Source organism: Esox lucius, chromosome 11, assembly GCF_011004845.1.
Source record: "Esox lucius isolate fEsoLuc1 chromosome 11, fEsoLuc1.pri, whole genome shotgun sequence".
NCBI lineage: Eukaryota > Metazoa > Chordata > Actinopteri > Esociformes > Esocidae > Esox > Esox lucius.
The window spans coordinates 22,746,399-22,761,199 of record NC_047579.1 but is presented as its reverse complement, the minus strand read 5'-3'; the positions used below and the strand labels follow the sequence as shown (position 1 = coordinate 22,761,199).

Below are 14,801 nucleotides of genomic sequence, written 5' to 3'. Positions count from 1 at the left end.
CCAAACAATCTTCACTGACTGTCCGACCACACTAGACACCATGGAAGTGGAACGCAAGAGCATGTTTTAAGAACGTTTTGGCAACATTTTCCCAAGACTCCACCAGAGCCCTGCAGAGATGCAGACACCCCTGGAGGTCTTCAGGGGTTAGCGTGCTTACATTTCCCAGCACGTTGACTAACTCATGGGGTTCTGGGGGTGAGGGCTGGTCTGAAAGCAGGTTAATGTCTTCAACTTTGGTCACAACATGAAGACGAGGATGGAGCCACAGTGATTTCTTTTCATTTTTGCGTTCTATTTTATGTGAAGTTATATGTTCAGGCTTTTGAAGGATTTATTGGACTGGAAAGCGGTTAAAGATAGAAGCGAGTGTTTCTTTGCGGAAAGAGCTTGGGGCCGGATTCTAACCCATGCTTCAGTGGTACATGTGCACCTCACGCAGCGATTAAGACCACCACATCATTCTAGACCATTCTTTCTCAATGTAATTGTTCTCCTGCCCTGTAGTCAGTTTTATATTGATGTTTATATGTTCTCTTCTCAATCTCTGCACACCCTTTCCTTCTCTCTATTCAGTTAAATTCAAAGAGCCTTTTTAGGCTTGGGACACATTTATTTACATTGCCAAGGCTAGTGGGGGAAAATGATGTAAATGTGTATATAGAACAAAAGTGATATAATGAGAATTACTAAGTAAACATTACCCAGAAAAACCTCCCAATGGATAAACACATTTACTATGTTATATTAATAGATGTGTACAGAATTTTGACAATGTGCAATGTGCAAATATGGCAGTGGAAAATAAATATGAAGAAAACAGATATTGTTTGTTTGTAATGCTGGTTGCCCTTCTGTAAAGCAATGGGTTATGAATCTTGCTGCTGTGACTCCACATTGTAGTAGTTTGTCTAACAGACATGAGAGTTTATCAATGTTTCATTTGTTTTGAAATTCTTTGTGGGTATGTGAGATCTGTGGGAAATATAGTCAACTCCCTAAATTATTTATCTCTTTATTGGAGCACTTTGAATTTAAAATGATAGAATGGGTATAATTTTTATTTGGTACCCTAAAATGAGGGGGCTATGTACACAAACCTTTGATTCTTTCACCAAATATGGATGAAAATAGAAATAATAAAGCTGACAGTTTACACTTCAACCAGTAGCCATTGTATCATTAAAAACTTTCCTGTGGTCTTTTTCAAGCTTAGGAGGACATGGTCCCTTGGACCACACCTCAGGACCACTTGGCCCAAACGGCTTGTGGCTGTCCCTGTCCAAAGTCTTCCTGGATGTGTTGCAGATCAGGTTGCTGCCTGATGATTCTTGTTGCTACTGCCCACACCCCACCTGATGGTCCCTGTCCCTGTCCAGCCGGTTATGAAGCTGACTTCAGATTCCAAATAAGACTTTGGACACAGCCCACATGCATTTTAAAGATACCCAGACTTAAACCCCAAAGAGCAAGCAACAAGGCCCAAATTTAGGAAGAAACCTAGAGAGGACCCAGACACTGAGGGGTGGCCAGTCCTCTTCTGGCTGTGCCGGGTGAAAATGATATGACCTTTTGGGCCACGTCAATGTTTTCGCCACGTCTCCTTCATCTTCGTCCAACATGAAACACAGACTTCTCCCTCCCTCTCGTCCTCTGTATCCATTACCTTCAGTTTATTTGTTACTCTGTTTGGCTCTTTCCAGCTGCATCTGTTCCTGTGTGTGTGTGGTGTGTGTGTGTGTGTGTGTGAGTGTGTGTGTGTGCGTGTGTGCGTGAGTGTGCGTGCGTAACATCAAACGGGGAGAAGAGGTACAACAGAGTAGGTATTGTTTTGGGTGGTGGCAGAGACAATGGAATATCTGTTTATCCAGGGCAAAGCTTTACATAGTTAACCAGTTGGAGGCCAGAGGGAGAAGAGGTGGGGACGGAGGAAGGGGGAGGAGAAGAGGTGGAGAAAGAGGAGGAAGGTGGAGGAGGCTCTACCTTGTTCTTTTCATGCACCATGTTTAACATCCAGGCATGGCTTTAGGAAGTCCCTCCTCTCTACTCCTTCCCTCCATCCTCCACTCTACTCCTTCCCTCCACCCTCCACTCTACTCCTTCCCCCCATCCTCCACTCTACTCCTTCCCCCCATCCTCCACTCTACTCCTTCCCTCCATCCTCCTATCTACTCCTTCCCTCCATCCTCCTATCTACTCCTTCTCTCCATCCTCCACTCTACTCCTTCCTTCCATCCTCCTATCTACTCCTTCCCTCCATCCTCCACTCTACTCCTTCCCTACATCCTCCACTCTACCCCAGCCCTCGATCCCTTTCTCCTCCTCTCAACTCAACTCATCCCCTCCATTCTCCTCTCTACTCCTGCCTTCAATCCTCCTCTCTCCTCTACATCCTGCTTACTACTCCTGCCCATCCACCGCTCAACTCCTCTCTGCCCCTGACCTCCATCCTCCTCTCTCCTCATTATCTCCGTCCTCCTCCCTCCTCCTCCAGGAGATGAAATATAAAGAAATATATATATATATAGAGGAATATAAAGACTGAGGCATGGAGCTCAGATCATGTTCCAGGGCCTTTTACTGACTGAACAACCCTCAGTAAATCCATAAGTTAAAGCGAATGAACATGAACTGAGCAAAGTAATTCCTTCATAGACCTGTAACAACCGACTTTGTCAGCTGAATCCTGGTCAGATCAGAAAGTCAGGACTTCCTCAGTGGTGTTGAGGCCCGACATCAGGGATGTGTTTCGGTCGGTGTTAGCACTGTAAGTCCAATGAGTAGCCAAGCCTGTACATTAACAGAACATGTAAACTAACAGAACACTTGGCAGTGTGAAGGTGAACCTTTTGGATCAGTCAGCTGGCACAGCCCTACTGAATGAACACTAATGGCCCTTTCAGACCACCTCCCTGGTAACCAATCTCCAGTGGGCGCTCTCTCTCTCTCTTCCTGCATCGCACTCTCTCTGAAATCCTTCTTCTTTCTCTCACTCTCTCTGAAATCCCTCTTCTTTCTCTCTCTCTCTCTGAAACTCATTTTCCCCCTCTCTCTCCTATTCCATCACAAACCCAACCCCCCCCCCCCCAACACCATCACACTCTCTCCGAAACCCCCCCATTCCTCGCTCCCTCCAGTTTGCTCTCCCCCCAGTCTCTCTTGCATGGCTAGCTCCCTTTTTCTTTCCCTCCCTTTCCTCTGTTCTCTCTGACTCAAACAGCAGCAGAGTCCAGAGTGAGAGAGCAAAGCAGAATTAATTTATGTGGACCTGCTCTTAATTACCGCTGTCAATGATTTGTAAAGCTGTTTTTATAAAGTGTGTGGTATTCTGGCAACCGCTCCGGCCAAAACAATGAGTGTGCTGCTGAGTGTGTGTTGTCCTCCTGTAAACTGGGGTATGTTGATTGCCTGTGTCTGTAGCTATTTAGTGTGTAGCCGCGTATCCCCACCTTAACTATAATGCCTCAGTGTTCCAGCTGTACTTTCAACTTCACACACATACACTTGGGCTTTAGGTAGTAGGTTCTGTCTCGAGGTTACTGAACAGATCAGAGGATTTAATAGCAGAACACACTGAGACACTGACAAACGGACCGGCGAAAAGACGCACGATTAGTCATCTTCACACGACCAGGCGGTGGTGTCTGTGTGATGGCGGGGGCAGAGCACCTTGTATTTCTAGTTTAAACATTTAGACATTCCTTCACAGATAAGGTCCAGGACAGGCAAGTGCAGGCATTACTGTCACCCCTGTACTTCATGTGTGGTGTGCTTCCTCCCTCCATATCTCCCTCCCTCACTCCCAGCATGTGTCTGTCTGGGCAGAGGGAGGGGAGTCAGACAGACAGATTGTCTCTGCGTATTAGAGATACGAGCAATGTATCAGGGGAGCATTAAAACGTGAAATAAAGTGGTAAAATGTGGCCAGAATTGGTTTAGATATTTTTTTTCTTGTGTTTTGTTTCCAAACATCTGCTGGTGTATTTTATTAAGTTGTCTGTCTTTGTTTACTTGATGTTAGCTGTTTACGGTTCCGTTGTCCTTATCCATACTCGTTATCCATACTCAATCAATTTGGCAACTTGATGGGATTGCTCTCTGGTGGACATGTGTATGTAGCTATTAAAACCCTGCCGCTGATGTAACTCAACATGCAGATATATCTCCAGTAACGCGTGTCTGTCTGTTTCTAGTTGTGTGTGTGTGTGTAGGTTCATACCATAAGGATGCGTCGGTAGCTGTCTCGGTCGATGCCCCACAGCTTCATGTCGGTCTTGGCCTTGACAGTGGCGGCTCGCGGGGTGCCGTATATCAGGGCCAGCTCCCCAAAGCTGCCCCCTTCTCCTATACTGGTGACCCACTCTCCGTTCACATAGACCTGGAGACACACACACAAAACACACCCACACACTCCGTCACAACCACGGCCTCCCAGAGCGTAGGATACCTCCCAGCATACTCCACTCGGCCAACCTACTGTGCCTTTGGAAAGTATTCAGAATTCCTCACTTTCTCCACATATTTTTTGCGGTACAGACTTAATTTATTCATTTAATCAAAAAAAGATTTTGCCATTCATCTACATACAATACCCCACAATGACAAAGCAAAAACACCTTTTTTTTTGTGTGCCAATCTGATAGAAAATGTTTATCTCTTGTATATAAGTATTCAGACCCTTTATTCAGTACTTTGTAAAAGCACTTTTGACAGTGATCACATCAAGTCTTCTTGGTTATGTCCCTAGCAGCTTTGAACAGTTGGATATGGCCAGTTTCTCATATTCTTTCTCATAGATACTCTCAGATTGGAAGGGGAACACCAGTGAACTATAATGTTCAGGTTTCCCTACAGATGTTCTGTGGGGTTCAAGTTCGGGCTTTGGCTGAGCCACTCAAGGACATTCATAGACTTGTCCTGAAGCCACTCCAGTGATTTTTTTGCAGTGTGCTTTCAGTCAGTGTCGTCCAAAAAGATTTTCACCTCATAATGCTCTGGAACAGGTTTTCTTTAAGGACCACTCTGTATTTTGCTCCGTTCATCCTTTCCTCAATCCTGACCAGTCTCTCAGTCCCTGCCACTGGGAAGCATCCCAATAGCATGATGCTCCCACCACCATGCTTCACTGTAGGGATGGTATTAGCCAGAATACTTTCCAGAGGCACTGTAGGTTTATCCTAATCTTTGGTGGACTGAACGCGTCCTCAAAAACTATACTGCAGTTCTGTCATGACACATCTGGTATCGCATTCAATCTAATCGATCTCATCATGCTCAATACATTAGTTGCTTATCACAATTCACAGAAAAAGCGTGATTGGACTCTGAACTGTCTTCACCAAATTCGCCAATTGGAGAGTAAACCAGTTTAAAATTCAGGACCATGTGATGTAACGTCCAGATTCGGATTAGAGCCTTGTGCAGTCGTACATCACATTGTACTGTTGTTAGGGACATTGGGCTGCAGTCCACTCAGATGGATCCAGGGCCTGTTTGTAGTTCTTTGTAGTGAGGTGAATGAGGTCGCTGAGTGTTGGTTGCGGTGGGCCAGGCTTTAGTTACAGACAGGGTGCAGGGTGGAGGTGGACATGGGTGTGAACAGGACACTCTCACCACGGCCCATTAACCTCCATTAGAGGGTCAAACACACTGGTCCCACCGACGGTCGTCTCTGTTAACCCACCTCCTCTCTACTCTCTTAACCCTCCACCACCCCAGTACTCCTCTCTACTCTCTTAACCCTCCACCACCCCAGTACTCCTCTCTACCCTCTTAACCCTCCACCACCCCAGTACTCCTCCCTACTCTCTTAACCCTCCACCACCCCAGTACTCCTCTCTACTCTCTTAACCCCTCCACCACCCCAGTACTCCTCTCTACATTCTTTAACCCCTCCACCACCCCAGTACTCCTCTCTACTCTCTTAACCCTCCACCACCCCAGTACTCCTCTCTACATTCTTTAACCCCTCCACCACCCCAGTACTCCTCTCTACACTCTTAACCCTCCACCACCCCAGTACTCCTCTCTACATTCTTTAACCCCTCCACCACCCCAGTACTCCTCTCTACACTCTTAACCCTCCACCACCCCAGTACTCCTCTCTACATTCTTTAACCCCTCCACCACCCCAGTACTCCTCTCTACTCTCTTAACCCTCCACCACCCCAGTACTCCTCTCTACATTCTTTAACCCCTCCACCACCCCAGTACTCCTCTCTACTCTCTTAACCCTCCACCACCCCAGTACTCCTCTCTACATTCTTTAACCCCTCCACCACCCCAGTACTCCTCTCTACTCTCTTAACCCTCCACCACCCCAGTACTCCTCTCTACATTCTTTAACCCCTCCACCACCCCAGTACTCCTCTCTACATTCTTTAACCCCTCCACCACCCCAGTACTCCTCTCTACATTCTTTAACCCCTCCACCACCCCAGTACTCCTCTCTACTCTCTTAACCCTCCACCACCCCAGTACTCCTCTCTACATTCTTTAACCCCTCCACCACCCCAGTACTCCTCTCTACTCTCTTAACCCTCCACCACCCCAGTACTCCTCTCTACATTCTTTAACCCCTCCACCACCCCAGTACTCCTCTCTACTCTCTTAACCCTCCACCACCCCAGTACTCCTCTCTACTCTCTTAACCCTCCACCACCCCAGTACTCCTCTCTACATTCTTTAACCCCTCCACCACCCCAGTACTCCTCTCTACTCTCTTAACCCTCCACCACCCCAGTACTCCTCTCTACATTCTTTAACCCCTCCACCACCCCAGTACTCCTCTCTACTCTCTTAACCCTCCACCACCCCAGTACTCCTCTCTACATTCTTTAACCCCTCCACCACCCCAGTACTCCTCTCTACATTCTTTAACCCCTCCACCACCCCAGTACTCCTCTCTACTCTCTTAACCCTCCACCACCCCAGTACTCCTCTCTACTCTCTTAACCCTCCACCACCCCAGTACTCCTCTCTACATTCTTTAACCCCTCCACCACCCCAGTACTCCTCTCTACTCTCTTAACCCCTCCACCACCCCAGTACTCCTCTCTACATTCTTTAACCCCTCCACCACCCCAGTACTCCTCTCTACATTCTTTAACCCCTCCACCACCCCAGTACTCCTCTCTACATTCTTTAACCCCTCCACCACCCCAGTACTCCTCTCTACTCTCTTAACCCTCCACCACCCCAGTACTCCTCTCTACATTCTTTAACCCCTCCACCACCCCAGTACTCCTCTCTACTCTCTTAACCCTCCACCACCCCAGTACTCCTCTCTACATTCTTTAACCCCTCCACCACCCCAGTACTCCTCTCTACATTCTTTAACCCCTCCACCACCCCAGTACTCCTCTCTACACTCTTTAACCCCTCCACCACCCCAGTACTCCTCTCTACATTCTTTAACCCCTCCACCACCCCAGTACTCCTCTCTACACTCTTTAACCCCTCCACCACCCCAGTACTCCTCTCTACATTCTTTAACCCCTCCACCACCCCAGTACTCCTCTCTACATTCTTTAACCCCTCCACCACCCCAGTACTCCTCTCTACACTCTTTAACCCCTCCACCACCCCAGTACTCCTCTCTACATTCTTTAACCCCTCCACCACCCCAGTACTCCTCTCTACACTCTTTAACCCCTCCACCACCCCAGTACTCCTCTCTACATTCTTTAACCCCTCCACCACCCCAGTACTCCTCTCTACATTCTTTAACCCCTCCACCACCCCAGTACTCCTCTCTACATTCTTTAACCCCTCCACCACCCCAGTACTCCTCTCTACATTCTTTAACCCCTCCACCACCCCAGTACTCCTCTCTACATTCTTTAACCCCTCCACCACCCCAGTACTCCTCTCTACTCTCTTAACCCTCCACCACCCCAGTACTCCTCTCTACACTCTTCCCTGTTTCCTGGGTCTTAGATCTGATGGCTGGACCCTCCTGAGCACTTGATCCTTTCTAAGCCAGAGGAAGGGACCCTGAAAGCCTTCTATCCCTCCTATATCTCCCTCCGCTGGGTGTGTGCATGCGTGTGTGTCTCTTCCCTTTGATTTGCCCATGGAGGAAGAAAAGCTGTGGAAGACTTAAACACCTAATTCCTTACCTCTCCCTCGTTCTCTCTGCCTCACTTACAATCACCTTAGAACTGCACTTACTGGACTGGCTAATTAGAACACACACACACGCACACACATGCGCACACATACACGCACACACACATGAACACACACGCACACACACATGCACACACACACACGCACACACACGCGCACACATACACACACACGCACACACATGCACACACGCACACACACACGCAAACACATGCGAACACACACGCACACACACACGCACGCACGCACATGCGCACAGGTACACACACACACATGCACACACACGCACACATACACGCACGCACATGCGCACACACACACACAATATGGCCTCACAGAGCCCATCTCAGTGTATGGATACAATTTCACCTGTTGACACACTATCCACTTGTTGACTTAATAACACTGAGAGGGGCAGGGAGGGACAGAGAAAGAGAGGGAAAGATAGAGATCTGAGAGCGGGGCAGCTTTTAGATCCACAAGAACTCATCCCCTGTCTATCCATCTGATGAGCTGCTGAATGGCCAGGATTCCTCTAGGGCCATTATCTTCATTGAGAGCTTATGGAGGAGTGGAGGTGAATGATCTCACAATGATCCCATGGTCCACAGCTTTAGCCCTTTGGAGAGCCATCGGAGGTATGAGAAGGGTCAGCCAGGGTGTAGGGTATTGGAGGATGGACGCGGGGGATGGCAGCGGGTCAAGTCGTGTAGACGCTCCGATGCCAAACAGGAAGGCCCCGCCGCACGCTGAAGATCCTCTGTGGTGTGGTGAATGAGCGGAAACATCCAGCACTGGAATGACTGTGGCTTTTTACCTCACCCGCCCTGATGTTTCATGTTTCATCTACAGCGCCGTATATGTTTGGTTAGTCTGTCCAGGACAGATGAAGTGCTTCCTTACTTTTAACGGGGCCTGGCAGGGTCTTGGCTGGGACTGGACTGAAAGAGAGTGGGCCAGGGAGCAGGCAGATGGGAGGCAGAGACACAAAGAGAGAGAACAGGAAAGAAGAACAGAGAGAGAGAGAGAGAGAGACAGATGAGTAGAGGGGAAGAAAGTAGGTACACAGGAGAGAGAGAGAGAGAGAGAGAGAGAGGGAGAGAGAGAGACAGTGAGACTGAAGGAGTGAGAAACACATCTCTGAGGTCTGGGCTGGGTGCAGGCAGACAGGGCTTGGCTTGGGGAGGGAATGCTCCACATTCTCCGGTGGCAGCCAGAATGCGATGCTGGTCCCTAGCCACCTCTGGAGCTCAGCTATGAAGGTCTGGTACTGTGGCTTATTACAGGGGAGGTGTGTGTGTGTGTACACACACACACACACACACAATGAGATGCACTCTAGCAAACCGCAATTGGTTCTATGAATGTTCATCGCTGTGAAATCTGGAGGAAAAAACAATAGGGATCTACCATATTGAAATCTGCTTTGTTATGCTTTCAGGAGCCAGACATTAACATGCTGCCAAATTGTAATCATAGTTTAAACTTTAATATAACATGCTCGTAATGTTCATGAAATGTTCTGAGGACCTCAAAGGCAATATGTTTATTGCATAAACATCTATGGAATACTGTGTCAAAATGAACACATACTGAACACTGTATGGCATGACAATCACACCAACTGACTTCTTTGGAAATCGTTCCCCATTTTGGGAATGTTCTTTGCAATCTTTCTGAATATCATCAAGAAAAGAGTGATAACAAGAAAACTCCCATAACTTAATTAATGTACTGAAAACCTACAAAGTACTTGGACTGGGAGTTCTGATAACACTCAGAATGTGCTATGCATCCTAACTTTATCATGACGTTTTGGGAAACATGTCATGCTCCCACTTTTACCACAACCTAATGAAATGTTCTGGGAACATTTAAAGAACTCTGAAATGCTGTTCTGTGAGCCCTAATACACTATCAGCAAACTGGACCGTTTTAGGATTTATGGGAACCTCTTTTGTCATATCCTGACAATGTTCCCACAACCTCAACAAATGTTTTAGGTTCTATTAAAGAACTTACAAAGGTTTTCTAGGAGCGTTTTTGCAATCGTAGGCAATTGTTCTTTTCCAAGCTAATAGAAACATTCCAATAATCCACTCAATTAACCAGTGCTTGTGTTTTGGGAACATATCTTTTGTGATTTTCATACCAGACGTTGTAGGAAACTTTTCGTAACATTAGTTTAATGTTTTTTTGCTCCATAAAAGAAACATTGCATAATCATCCCCTACACCTAGACTAGTTTCTATGTTAGGAGACAACACGCTGTAACCTAAAAAAAGGTTCTGAGAACTTTCACATAACAAATGGCTGTTTGCTGGGACAATTAGAAAGAGTAGCCTGACTAAGGAGAGGTACAAAATATCCCTGAGGGCCTCCTTCACCATGGTGTCAGAATAAAAGTGTAAAAAAAAGAACAAAATAAAAGGAGGGTAACATAAACAGGCAGGTTACAAAACAAAGGAATGATTGTGCAATCATTGTGTGAAAAAGGGATGCAAGATCTTGCTGTTCAGATACTCTATCAACCTCCTTATCAGGTTTTTAAAACAAAACCTTCTGGGATTTTCACTGTTGATAGCCTGAGTAAACAATCCTGTTTCAGCCAGTGTTTAACCGCCACCTACAGTAAGACAACTGGGTTAGGTTCATTAGGCAAAAAAAGTAAAAATAAATAAGAAACCGGGAAACAGTGTCCACTAATAAACTTTACCCAAGCTCCTTTTGACACAGGCATGGCTGTTGTCGCCATTCAACCCGGGAAATAAATACATGAATAAATTACATTTAGCACCAGGTCAGGGGTCCACCCTGTGCTTTTGACACCCCCAACATGTTTTCTGTCAGTATTCATGGCCAGCATATCCCCTCACCCCTCTTCTCTCCCTCCCCACCGTGCCTCTTCCTCTGGGTCTGACCTGGGCTCTCCGACACGCTCGGCGGAGCTCGCCTACCGGGACCCACAGTGCTCTCTGGTTACCCGCTTTCGACTATCACTCCGTCCCTTCCTGTCTCTTCCTCGGTGAACCGATAAGGCTGCTTCCTGGTTGACTTTTGGTGTGCTTTTTTTTTTTTGCTTCGTGTTTTTTATCTCTCCACTTAACACTATCTCCCTGTCTCTCCTAAAACAAAGACGTGTTGTCTGCCTTGTCTTCACTGCGGGTCATTGGGAGAGCATCGGAGACCCAGACGCCGCCAATGGACCTGAAGCCGACCGGAACCTGCCTTTGAGGAGGGAGGTGATTGAACACTACCTACTATTGTTCTAAGGGCTGCTTGATCTCAAACGATCTGGATAGAGTTGTTGAAGGAGAGTGATGTTGCATAAGTCTCACCACTTACACATAGGCCAGGCAGTGCAAAGCCCTCAGCATGAGAGAAGTGATGGTCTTGTATTCCACTCTGGTCTTTCCCAACTGCTCCAAAACACCACCTTTATTAACACTTATTGTACCAGGGACTGAGATTGACCTGGAGAGTTGTAGGAGAGAGTGGTGAGGACTGAATCAATAAGCCCATTGGAAACTTACATCCACTTCTCCTTGGTCAATCACATAGAAGTTGTCTCCTTCATCACCTGAAGGGGAGGGAACGAGAGAAAGGATGAATGTGACAGAACATGAAAGAGAAGCAAAGATCTGCGACTTAACCAATGGCGTGTTTGGCAGGTGGCCTTAACCACTCCCATTGTATATTTCTCAATGGTGAAATGGTGGATTTGAACGTCAAAAATGTGCAGGCAAACAGTGAAGTTTATAAAGAGCTTATATAGGGCCATTTGTAAAGCACTTAGTCGCCCACTCCTGGCTTCCTTCGCTTTCCTCCACAATCTACACCATTCATAATAGCTGGATAATAAGCAGAAAATGATTATGATGTAGACTGATACACACACAACCATACACACACAAGCGCATACAGAAAGGGAGGCAGGCTGGCAGGCACGGACAAACTCAGAAAACACACTTTATCTACCCCCACAAACCCTCCCCCTCGGGGGAAATACAATGAGGATGCCAGCCACTCTCTCTGTCCCCCCCTTCTCCTCGCAGAATAAGAAACAAAGGGCTGTTTTTTTCTTCCCAAGGCATTTTAAACCGAGGGCTTCTGGCAGCTTTAGGGCATCAACAGCAGCCAGCCAGCCTGCCTCTGTCTTCTCCAGAATGCATATTTAGCCAGCTCTGCCAATAGACATCGTTAACATAGAACACAATCAGCACAAAGCATGTTGTTTCATTCCTGCTAGTTATGTGTGCAGTTGGGGGGATTTTTGTGTGTTTTTTGAGTGTTTGTATGTGTGTGTGTGTGTGTGTTTATGACATTGAGTGTGAGCCTGTGTAATGTTGGTCCCGGACACTTTCACCCAAATACGCACATTTTGAGGGGACTCGGTTTTACACTTTTTCGTCAGCCTTACTTACAGTTGAGAGAGTAGCAGTTATTTCTTTGGGGGTGTGCTGCTGACTTGTTTAAGCTGATTTGGGTTTTATTAGGCAGAGCTAGTGGGTAAAGAGTAGAGGAGAGGTTTTGCTTAAAGAGCAGCGCGCCAGGATGCAATCATGCTACAGAGGTACATGTGTACTGGAGGCAGCAGGTTGGCCCACTACACCGCTACATCACTACTCCGCTACATCACTACACGCTACATCATTACACTGCTACATCACTACATGCTACACCGCTACATCACTACACCGCTACATCACTACACCGCTACATCATTACACGCTACATCACTACTCTGCTACATCACTACACGCTACACCGCTACACCACTACACCGCTACTCTGCTACATCACTACACCGCTAAATCACTACACGCTACACCACTACACCGCTACATCACTACATCACTACACCACTACATCACTACACCGCAACACCACTACACCGCTACATCACTACACTGCTACATCACTACACCGCTACATCATTACACCACTACACTGCTACATCACTACATGCTACACCGCTACATCACTACACCGCTACATCACTACTCAGCTACACCGCTACATCACTACTCCGCTACATCACTACACGCTACACCGCTACAACACTAAACTGCTACATCACTACACCGCTACATCACTACACGCTACACCGCTACATCACTACACCGCTACATCACTACACCGCTACACAACTACTCCGCTACATCACTACACCGCTACACCACTACTCCGCTACATCACTACACGCTACTCTGCTACATCACTACACGCTACACCGCTACACTGCTACTCCGCTACATCACTACACGCTACACCGCTACATCACTACATGCTACACCGCTACATCACTACACCGCTACATCATTATACCGCTACATCACTACTCCGCTACATCACTACACCGCTACATCACTACACCGCTACATCACTACATGCTACTCCGCTACATTACTACACCGCTACACCGCTACATCACTACACCGCTACATCACTACACGCTACATCACTACACCGCTACATCACTACACGCTACACCGCTACATCAATACACCGCTACTCTGCTACACCACTACACCGCTACATCACTACACGCTACACCGCTACATCACTACACTGCTACATCACTACACTGCTACATCACAACACCGCTATACCGCTACACCATTACACCGCTACAACACTACTCTTCTACATCACTACACGCTACACCGCTACTCTGCTACATCACTACACGCTACACCGCTACACCACTACTCTGCTACATCACTACATGCTACACCGCTACATCAATACACCGCTACACCACTACACCGCTACTCTGCTACATCACTACATGCTACATCACTACACCGCTACATCACTACACAACAACACTACTGTACTGCAATACTAAAAAACAACACTACTACACTACTGTACTGCAATACTAAACAACAACACTACTACACTACCACACCACTACTACACCGCAACACAACAACACTACTTTACTACACTACTACCCAACAACACAACTACACAACAACACTACTACACCACGACTACACCTCTACACTGCTACACCACTACTGCACCTCTACACCACCCTTGGATAACATCAGCAGTTTTTAGTTCTTAGTCATTAAATTAGCCCAATAATAATAATAATCCTAGTTACATTTGTCAAATTGCTTTAGAAAGTTATCTAAACATCTTTTTCTGACTCACCGAGTAGAAATAACTGCTCAAGAGGCTCATGAATAAAAATAAATTGATCAGAAACAGCAAAAACATTAGGTATGCCAAAATCAACTGTTTCATATATTAACAAGAAGACAGAAAACACTGGTTACCTCAGCCATAGCAAAAGACCTGTACAGTGGATGACCAAAGAATGCTGACCACAATAAAGAAAAGCAACAAAGAACAATTTCGATTTTGACCACTCTCCTAGATGTAGATGTGAATTTGTCAGCCACTTCCATTCACAGCAAAACTAGAGAGGCATTTTCCTCAAAAAGAAGAAGCCTAATAAGTAGCTAAAAGACCTTGCAGAGTTCTGAAGAAAAAGTATTGCAGACAGATGAGACAAAGATGAACATGAGTGACAGTAAGAAGGTGTGGAGTGAAAAAGGAATTGGCTTCCCACCTCATCTGTAGAAGTCTTGTGATTTGGGTATGTATGGCTGCCATGGGAACTGGTTCATTTGTCTTCATAGATATTGGAACTGCTG

The 14,801-nt window shown here is 46.6% G+C and overlaps 1 protein-coding gene across 2 annotated transcripts in view; it reads right to left on the bottom strand.

Moving 5' to 3' along the window:
• prkar1b (protein kinase, cAMP-dependent, regulatory, type I, beta) overlaps positions 1-14,801 on the bottom strand; it is a 97,516-nt gene that overhangs the window by 16,979 nt on the left and 65,736 nt on the right. For both annotated transcript variants that reach the window (XM_010889451.4, XM_010889452.4), the window contains 2 exons: positions 11,664-11,710; positions 4,220-4,378 (listed from right to left, as the gene is read on the bottom strand). In XM_010889451.4, the coding sequence (XP_010887753.1) occupies positions 4,220-4,378; positions 11,664-11,710 (206 nt within the window). The remainder of the gene's footprint in view (positions 1-4,219; positions 4,379-11,663; positions 11,711-14,801) is intronic.